We start from the raw sequence: 10820 nt of genomic DNA, 5'->3' as shown, positions 1-10820 counted from the left end.
GATAGGTGGAATGCGCAACAAACTACGTACTGGGTGATACTATCAAGAAGGGACTGCATCAGCTAGGAGTATTCGAGGTTAGTGCTATCAAACCGAATTGATTTGCTGGACGGAAGTCATAATTTGCGTGGATGGTGATACGATTTACTGGGTTGGAGTTATAGTTTGCTGGGTGGTTGATTGGAGTGAAGGAGAGTTTTAACAACATACAAGGCCTGTTATTGACAGGTGCAAGGTTAGTACCTTTCCAATCAAGCTTAGATTTCAAGCCAGTGCTATTTTGGATTATCTCTCCTTTTTTGGACGATTGCTGGGATTTTGGAGAATTATAACTGCAACGCATACTGAATTTCTGATTGCATTTGCTGTAAACGCCTCAATTCGAAGTACGACGACGATCAACTCATGGTTTGCTAGTCCACGGGGGCCGGCAGAAGCGGCATTTATTAGAATACAAGGCCTTGTTGAGACAGGCCTCAGGTGAGTACCTGTCCAACAACCCTACTTGGTGAATTGCAGTGCTTCTTGGGTGGTTTTCATTCTCTTTTTCGATCGTCGTCGCTCGTATTTCGGATTGCTGTGCTGGTAGTGGTCGTGGGAATAATGTCTGAGAAAAAAATAAAGGAAAAGGTCAAAAAGCGTGAGCGCATAGTTGCTACTTTACAGCGACATGAACAGTTTTTGGGAAGTTATAACCCCGATATTCATGCGGGCGAACTTCAATCGAGAATAGATAAAATCGAGGTGAAGTTCGAAGAATTCGAGGAAATACAGGAGGAAATCGCTGAACTGGATGCGGAGGGAAACTATGAGGCGGAATGCAACCAAGCGTACGAGGAATTCGAGAAGCTGTATTATCGTCTACGGGCAGCATTCCTATCCAGGCTGGCACCCGTACCTGGACCTGCAGATTTAAACAATACGCGGAATGGTCTGGCGCCTGGGGCGCATACCGGAGTACGTCTGCCGCAGATTTCCTTGCCGGAGTTCGATGGTGATTATAAGGGATGGCTGTCGTTTAAATCGACATTTGTGTCACTTATCCACGATTCGATCGAGCTGAGTGACGTACAAAAGTTTCATTACCTTAAGTCGGCATTGAAAGGAGAAGCCGCGAAACTCATCGAATCACTTGCTCTCACAAACGATAACTATCTCATCGCCTGGGAGACCATCACGAAGCGGTATTCAAACGAGTATCTGTTAAAGAAAAGGCATTTACAAGCGCTAATGGAGTATCCAAAGGTGGAAAAGGAGTCAGCATCGGCAATCCACGCACTAGTGGATGAATTCGAGCAACGATTGAAGATTTTGAAGCAGCTGGGAGAAAAGACAGAGCATTGGGGAGCAATGATAGTACATTGGATGTGTTCTAAACTGGACATGAAGACGCTTCAAATGTGGGAAGACCATGCTGCAACAACGAAGGATCCAACGTTTTCGACACTGGTGAATTTTTTGGAAAAACGGACGAGAGTTTTGGAAGCAGTTTCGTCGAATATCGAGTCGTGTAGCTCACAAAAAGTGGATGTTAGGCGATCAAAAGTGGGGGTTCATTCCGCAACCGATAGTGAAAGGGGTAGTTTAACCTGCTCTTGCTGCGGAGAGTCGCACTTCTTGGGGCGGTGCGACAAATTTCTGAATTCCACTCTGAAGGAAAGGTTACAGTTCGTTAATGGGAAGCGGTTATGCAGCAATTGTTTAAAGTCAGGGCATTGGGTGCGGGATTGCAATTCGAAGTTTAACTGTCGTGACTGTGGGAAGAAGCATAATACGCTGATCCATCCAGGATTTCCTCTAAGCAGCAGTGGATCCGGTAACAATCAACAGTCGGGAAACAAACGGAGTACGAAGCCGGTGACAGCGACGCTAGCTACTAATGAAGCGGAGGGTGATCAAGAAGATATCACCGATCAAGGAGCGGTTGGATCATACAACGTAGGGACTAAGGACGGCAGGACTTCAATCGTGTTGTTATCTACGGTTGTTTTGTTCATTCGGGATCATCACGGAAGGAAGCAGTTAGCTCGAGCCTTGCTTGACAACGGGTCACAGGCGAACATCATGAGCGAACGGTTGTGCCAGATACTAAGTCTAAAGCGGCGTGCAATCAACGTACCTATCAGCGGAATTGGGCAAGCCGAAACGCGTGCAAGGTTCAAGGTAAACGCGACAGTCAGTTCGAGAGTTCACGATTTTTCAATTGGCATGGATTTCCTAGTGCTGCAGAAAGTTATATCTGAACTCCCATCGGCTAACTTGCCTGTGGCACATTGGAAGATACCGAAGGATATTCAATTGGCTGATCCGAACTTCAATAGCAGCAATCAGGTGGATCTACTTATCGGAGCGGAGCATTTTTATCGTTTCCTGTTCGAGCGGGAAATAAAGCGAATCAAGTTGGGTCCCGGTCTGCCAATGTTGATAAACTCAGTATTCGGATGGATCGTCTCAGGGAAAGTTTCAGAAACGTCAACTAAAACAGTTAGCTGTTGTGTGGCGGCTACATCTGATGACTTGGTGGAACAATTAAAGAAATTTTGGGAAGTTGAGAGCGTGGAAGAGAAACCCCTTTGGTCGAGGGAGGAGCAGGATTGCGAACGTCACTTCGTGAAAACTTTTAGTCGTACAGAGGACGGTCGGTACGTTGTACGTTTGCCAAAACATGTAAACTTCGAGCAGATGTTGGGTAATTCACGTGAAATGGCATTATCGCGATTCAGGAAGCAGGAAAGTCAGTTGGAGCGAAAGCCGGACATGCGCTTGCAGTACAATGCCTTTATGCAAGAGTATTTGGACCTTGAACACATGAAGGAGATAAATGAAGATGTGATCCAGAAGGAAGTGTCGTCGGAAAGCACGAAAAAGGAATATTACCTGCCACATCACGCTGTGCTGAAGGAATCCAGCACTACAACGAAGGTACGCATAGTATTCGATGGTTCAGCCTGTACCGACACTGGTTATTCTTTGAACGATGCGCTACTGAAAGGTCCAATCATTCAGGATGAACTCCTAAGTCTGCTGATACGTTTCCGTAAGCATGAAGTTGCACTAGTCGGCGATGTAGAGAAGATGTACCGACAGGTACGCCTACATGATGATGATACTGGACTACAGCGCATTTTTTATCGTTTTTCCCCGGAGGAACCTTTAAGGGTTTTTGAGCTGACAACTGTGACATATGGGCTAACCCCATCATCATACTCAGCTATTCGTGTTTTGCACCAACTTGCAGCGGATGAAGGAGCGGAATACCCTGTAGCGGCTGAAGCCTTAGTGAAAGATTTTTATGTGGATGATTACATCGGCGGCGCACCAAACGTGGACGAGGCTATACTGCTTCAAAAGGACCTTACTGCATTAATGAAGAAAGGTGGATTTGTTTTACGCAAATGGTGTTCAAATCGACCGGAAGTGTTGGCTAATATTCCAGCCGATCAACTAGGGACAAATCTGTCCATATCATTTCAAATAAACCCAGACGAAAAGGTGAAAACCTTGGAAATAACCTGGGAGCCTGGGTCTAGTCGATAACGATTTTTCTATGACGTCACATTGAGCGAGCAATTATGGTCGAGGAGAAGCATTCTATCAGCAATTGCCAAATTCTTCGATCCGCTCGGATTAATATCACCCGTTATTATCGTGGCGAAAATGTTGATGCAGGAGCTCGCTTTGCTGAAACAAGGATGGGATACGCCTGTTCCGGCTGACATCGAAAGAAAGTGGAAGGCTTTTCATTCACAGCTGGGACAAGTGTCAGAACTTCGAATAAGTCGCTTTGCTTTTGTTTCCAAGTGGGTAGATATCCAATTCCACTGTTTTGCTGATGCTTCTACGTTGGCGTACGGTGCTTGCTTGTATGTACGAACGACAGATGAGAAAGGAAACGTACGAATTGAACTACTGGCATCAAAATCACGGGTCGCTCCGCTCAAACGACTGACGCTGCCCCGACTCGAGCTTTGTGCCGCCAAGGAAGCTGCACTTTACATTCGAGAGTAGTTAAGGCATTGTCTTTGGAAGCTGTTCGTACGATTTTCTGGGCTGATAGTACGATCGTGTTACATTGGCTACGAGCGCCTCCCAACTCTTGGCAAACGTTCGTTGCGAACAGAGTTTCAACAGTTCAAACTGCTACATATGCGCACTCTTGGCGCCACGTTGCAGGAAAGGAAAACCCTGCGGATTTGGTTTCGCGTGGTATGACAGTAGAACATTTTCTGCACAGTCAGTTGTGGAAACAAGGACCTTCATGGCTAAAGTTATCCGAAAATGCATGGCCGCAAACAACCGAAAAGGATAACCCTTCTGAAGAGCAGTTAGAAGCTCGTAAAGCTATTCACAACGTTACAGTAGACGATCAACCCAATGAAATCTTCAGCTTACGTTCATCGCTGCCTTCTCTTTTGCGAATTATTGCGTACTGCATTCGTTTAGCAAACAACTGTCGCAACCCGAGTAACAGGAAACCTTCCATCTTTCTGTTTCCCGGAGAGATTGAATCTGCTAAGAAGGCACTTAACCGGATGGCTCAAACTGAACGTTTTCTAGTGAAATTGAAACTCTAAGTAAACAACAACCAGTCGATTGCAAATCAAGTCTGAAAAGATTGTCTCCTTTCCTTGACAACTTTGAAATCATCAAAGTAGGTGGCAGACTCCGTTTCTCGAATGAAGAATACACTACCAAGCATCCTGCGGTTCTGCCGAACCATCATCCTTTCACGGATAAGATCGTACTATTCTTTCATCACCGCGCCTTTCATGGTGGGCCCCAACTAACATTATCTGAAATACGACAGGAGTTTTGGCCCATACACGGAAAGCAAGTTGTGAACACCGTGCTTCGGAAATGTATTCAATGCTTCCGTACCAATCCAGTACCGATTCAACAGCCCATGGGTCAATTACCAGCTGGTCGAGTACGTCCAGGGCGGCCATTCTTGATAACTGGAGTCGATTTTGTGGGCCATTCTACTTAAAGCCACTACGTCGCAATGCAGCACCAACCAAAGTGTACATTTCGGTTTTTGTCTGCTTTTCCACGAAGGAAGTGCACCTAGAGATGGCAAACGATTTATCTACCGCTGGTTTTCTTTCTGTTCTGAGAAGGTTCATCGGCCACCGTGGAATCCCATCTGAAATACATTCGGATAACGCCACAAATTTTTCTGGCGCACGCCATGAGCTCAAATCACTACATGACCTACTGAACAACCAGATTAGCTATACTACCATCAACAAAGAGCTTTCACAGCAAGGGATTACTTGGAAGTTTATTCCTCCACGGGCTCCCAACTTTGGAGGCTTATGGGAAGCCGCAGTGCGTTCCGTGAAAACCGCACTGAAGAAAGAAATCGGCCTGCAACAGTTAACCCATAACGACTTCACCACGCTATTAGTTCAGATCACTGCCGCTCTGAACTCAAGACCCTTATCTCCTTTATCAGACGACCCTACTGAATTTGAGGCGCTTACACCTGCACATTTCTTGATAGGGTCGGCTATGAAAGCCCTACCTGAACCCAATCTAACGAAAATCCCCACAAACCGTCTTGACCACTACCAGCAAACCCAGCAAATGATGCAACGCTTTTTGGCAACGATGGAGCAGACAGTACCTCACGCAGCTGCAGATGACAACAAAGTACCTGCCGAACAACCCCATCAAGATCGGTAATATCGTCGTGCTACGAGAGGATAATATGCCACCACTTTGTTGGCCATTGGCGAGAATCATCGACTTGCATCCTGGCTCCGACGGAGTAGTTCGTGTTGTGACGGTGAAAACAGGCATTGGTGTGTATAAACGAGCAGTCAACCGTATCTGCCCATTACCTATCGATGAGGCTGAGCGCCGAGCTACTAGATCATCAGTGCCGCTAAATGTTTCGAATTTATGTTAACAGTTGACATCTATTCTATTCTATTTAAATTATTGTTAAAGTAAATTGAAGCTAGTTCAAGAGGGCCGGTTATGTAGAGCGATATACAATTTGTGTTAGACTTAAGTATCAAAACAAGTTAAAAGAATACCAGTATAATAAGTTAAAATTTAATAATATTGTCGCATAAAATTAGTACATAAACTGTTATACACAAACACGAAATTGAACACCTCTAATAGACACTTAAACATCCATGCAATACTGATAACGCAGATAAGAAACAATAACACATTAAAACCATGCACGAAGATTGTTAGCTTGTGTGAGTAACTAGAGAGGTACCTAAAGTAGTCAAAAACAACCGGCCCAATAGTAGCCAATCGATCTCGTGGGAATAAAGAACTATCTCCCAATCGTCGCGTATGATTAGAATAAAACTGTGTATTTCTTTACGTAGGTGAATAAAAAGGTTTAGTGTCTTACTTGAGATTAGTCGTACTAATTAGTGGAAGAAATAAGTGGCTAAATCTTTGGGCATGGTTATTTGCAAGTGACACTGTGATAAGACTAATGAGAGGCGAGTTTACTGAAACAAATTGACTGTTGTTTGAAAGAACTTGTTAGTCGAAGTTGTTGGACTGTCTCTCGGTGCTTTCGATGTGAAGTGATTCGATTCTACAATCCACGAACCGCGGAGATAAGTAACAGTAATTATAATAATCATTTTTTATTAATTCATTGATATTTTTTTTATAAGTGTATATAATTACAATTGGCGCTTTGATGTTGCATAAAAAAGAAGAAACAGAAAGATGATGATTGAAAAAATCTCCTCGGCAAAGCATACGAAGAAGTTTCTAAAACTTTTCTGAAAATTCTTTAATCTAATCTAATCTAATCGAACACAAACGCAGCCAGTACAAAGAAAGCATCCTGGAAAATCATTGAGTTAGATGACGCCCAATAATTTTTCTTGTCAATACTGAGGCTCACATCATACCCGTGGTATGACATACACTTCAAAGCGGCCAGGCCCACTGCGCTGTGTTTGCCGCAGAGATGAGATGTATCGTGTTCAAGTAGTCACTTCAACATGGTACATATCACGAATCTACAGGGGTTGAAGGATGCGTGGACATACCGTACCATACGCACCGCGTTCTTTTTAAGTTCTTATTTTGGTAGTTGTATATAAATATGTAGTGAAATGAATAACATTATAATAAGAAATTATATCAAATTTTATATATATTTGTAGAATATAACATCAACTAGGAGCCATAGTAAACTCGGGATGTACATCTCGTGTAGAAAAAGCTGGAAATTGTAAAGAATTTAATTATTTTTTAGAATGTTATGAGTATCAAATAGCAGGTCATGTGCCAGGACGTCGTCTGCATAAAGGTTACATGGCAGGTTGTAAAGTTTTCCGTCCTGGGATGTTTTGAAGTGGGCTATGAAAATGTTAAATCATGAAAATATGAAGGAACATAATACAATAATATAAATATATAAAAGCATGAAAATATGAAAATTTTAGAATACGAAAATAAGAAACATAAAAATATAATGTAATAAAAGAATAAAAATTGCTATATGAAAAAAAAAATGAAAACATGAAATTAAAAAATGAAGATACAAAAAAACATAAAATCTCTGGTACTTATTCAAAGGACGTATGTGATTTTGTAAACAAAAGATTCAAACGTCGATTTGTCCAATCTGATATCACTCCCACGCAAATCATCACCACAGACAGGTAGGGAAGCCTTCGACTGCCTGTTATTGTTGTCGTTTTGCGTGGAGAGCCTTCAGATTGGACAAATCGACGTTGAATCCTTGTTTACAAAATCACATACGTCCTTTTGAATAAGTACCTGAGAAATATTGAAAATTTGAAAATATAAAGGGTGATATTAAAGAATAAAATTTTGAAAATGTGACAATATGAAGATCTGAAAATAAGATAATATAAAAATATTAAAACACAAAAATATATAACATGGAAATATGAAAGTATAAAAATTGAATAATAAAATATAAAAATACAAAAATATGAAAACGGAAACATGAAAAATATAAAAATATAGATATATGAAAATATGCAAGTTAAATTATAACAACATGAAAGTATGAGGATATAAGAAAGATAAAAAGTTAAAATATTAATATTAAATATTAGAAATCATGAAAATATGATAGCATGAAAAAAGAAAATACAAATTTATGAAAATACAAAAGATTCAAATATGAAACTTGAAATTTAAAAATACAAAAGTATTAAAAATTTGCACATATACAAGTATAACAAAAATATAAAAGTATCATAATGTGAGCATATAGAAGTATAAAAATAAGAAAAATATAAGAATATGGAAAATATGATAATATAAAAATATGATAATATGAAAGTGTACTAACATGAAATTATATTAATATGAAAATACAAAAATATGAAACGTAATTATTTAAAAATATTAAAACATGAAGTATCAAATAAGAAAGCGTAATGTTAAATTTAAAGAAATATGAAAATATGATAATATAAAACCATAATAATATGAAAATTTTAAGACACAAAAATAATAAAACATGAACGTGTAAGATTAGGAAAGTATAAAATACGTAAGTAAAAAAATAATAGTATGTAAACATATAAAATTATAAAAATATGGAAACTTAAAAACTTAAAATGTTAAAATATGAAAAATAAATATAATGAAATATGAAAAATAAGTATAATTAAAAAAATGTGGAAAACAAATAAATTACTATAAATTATTTCGTGGACTGGAAACTAGTGATACTCATGTTTCATTTGACATCTCTGTCCAGATTGCTATCAGAAATCAAGGTGGGTGTAGTCCTTAATTTCAATCTATGACAAAAATGACAGAAGCATTAGAATAACTATTTCTGGCCTGTACCGTTAATAGGGAGAGAAGGAATAAGTACCACGGAGTTGGATATTGGGAAGGTATTCTTTGGGTCAGGATGTGCCTGTAGCTGGCAATGTGACCATGGTAGAACTTACCCCGTAACACACCACGAAGAGGTATCTACCCAGCGTTACGGGTGAAACTCTTCTCAAAAATTCTTAAAGCAATTTAATTAAAAACGGTAAGCAGTACGGGGTTGAACTTTTCTTCTACTGTATAATTAACACAATATTTCTATTCGAAATTTTATTTTGTGATATTACACTTAATACACGTTTTGACATATAGGTACCCAACATGTCCTCTATAGTTTATTTACTCTATTGCTTAATTTGAAAACAAATAGACGTTAAATCATGGCGGGAACCGATTTAGTCTACACGCTTACATGTGACTAACGAGTAATGAGTTATAATTGGGTAGATTTCAGTAAAAAAATCGATCACCCTGAAATGAGAATGAGTGTGTGGTAAAGAATCGGGCAAATCACAATCTACACATAACTCTATAAATTGGTGAAATCGGCAATATATTACACCAATAAAGTTGTACTGAAATCGGCAATATATTACACCGATAAAGAATACTGCCGTAATCTGAAAAAGTGACGTATAAGCCATTTTCCAAAAATGGTGTTAACGAGTAGTACTCATCGAGCTCTTTAACAAAAAAAATGGAAAACATGCATGTGTAATTTGGCGCTCACGTCAATTTCTCAGATAACGGCAGAATTTTACTTACTCATGGGTCCTGTACACCTCCGGTGGTGCTCCATCACCATCCTGAGCGATATCCAGCTATCGCTTTAACCTGTCGCCTGGTTAGATTTCTGTCGACTTCTTTTATTTCTTTATTGAGGGCCCGTCGCCATGAGCCTCTGGGTCTGCCTCTGCAGCGATGTCCCGCTGGGTTTCAGTCTAATGCTTGTTTACCGATTTGGTTTCCGCCCCTAGGTAGAGTGTGGCCGACCCAGCCCAACTTCCGATTCCGAATTTCTGTTGCTATCGGCCTCTGGTGACAACGACGATGGAGCTCGCCGATGGAGCACCAGGTCCAAATTATATACCGCAGGCATCTGTTAATGAACACCTGCAGCCGTTGAGTGTTCTCAACTGATGCACACCACGTTTCGCTAGCGTGTAACAACACAGATTTTACATTAGAGTTGAAAATTCGTATTTTGGTGCGTTCACTTATCTGTCTGTATTTCCAGATGTTTCTTAAACTTGCAAAGGCAGCCCTTGCCTTCTTGAGCCGTGCTTACGGCAGAATAGATGTAAAATATATTTGATTAGCAGTTTGGCATTATTGGCAATAGAATTACAATAAAATCGATTTTGTTATTGTAAAGATACATAACAACTCCCATTTTCTATTGTAAAATTAGCATCTACAATAGACTCTATAATAAAAAACAATAGTTTCTTATGCTATTCTATTGAGTTCTTCGAGGCCAGAATCAGCAACACTGTGTAGGATGTATGAAATGAAAGTGGGTAGGTATCCAGTTGCAGCAAAACACCACAATTACTAGAGGAGTAAGGCGAAAGCATGCACATTTATATTCATTTGGGGAACTTAATTGTGAGTCACAATAGAGTTTGATGTAATTAACATTAATTTTAAAGTACTGTTACAATGATTTATATTGGAATACTACTGCGATTTTTTATTTGGACGGTCAGCCTAATCCTCTGAATTCTATTGAAAATTATTATGATGCAATTTTAATTACACGCTGAGCCTGATCTACTCAAAATAACGTCGAATCTAACTCATTTTCGATTAAAATGGGAAACTAACAATGATCATTTACAATTTTATGATCAGCTTCATCTGAGTGAAATTTACAGCAAGCAGATCCCTAACTCTGACCTAAAAATCATTTTAATCAGGTAATATGTATTTTTTTTGGATTATTATATTTTTATCGTAAATGCTTCGCAATTTTGAATTGGTCAGGCTTAGCGTGTATACAGTATACCTTT

The 10820-nt window shown here is 39.7% G+C and overlaps 2 protein-coding genes across 2 annotated transcripts; both read left to right on the top strand.

The window, feature by feature from the left end:
* The first annotated feature begins 603 nt into the window (after positions 1-603).
* LOC134209977 (uncharacterized) lies at positions 604-3537 on the top strand. The gene has a single exon (XM_062685995.1). The coding sequence runs from the start codon at positions 604-606 to the stop codon at positions 3535-3537; it is 2934 nt and encodes a 977-aa protein (XP_062541979.1).
* Positions 3538-5070: 1533 nt separating this feature from the next.
* Positions 5071-5685, top strand: LOC134209976 (uncharacterized). The gene has a single exon (XM_062685994.1). The coding sequence runs from the start codon at positions 5071-5073 to the stop codon at positions 5683-5685; it is 615 nt and encodes a 204-aa protein (XP_062541978.1).
* Positions 5686-10820: the final 5135 nt, after the last annotated feature.

Source organism: Armigeres subalbatus, chromosome 2, assembly GCF_024139115.2.
Source record: "Armigeres subalbatus isolate Guangzhou_Male chromosome 2, GZ_Asu_2, whole genome shotgun sequence".
NCBI lineage: Eukaryota > Metazoa > Arthropoda > Insecta > Diptera > Culicidae > Armigeres > Armigeres subalbatus.
Note: the sequence above shows the minus strand (reverse complement) of the source record. Positions and strands in the feature narration are given on the sequence as shown.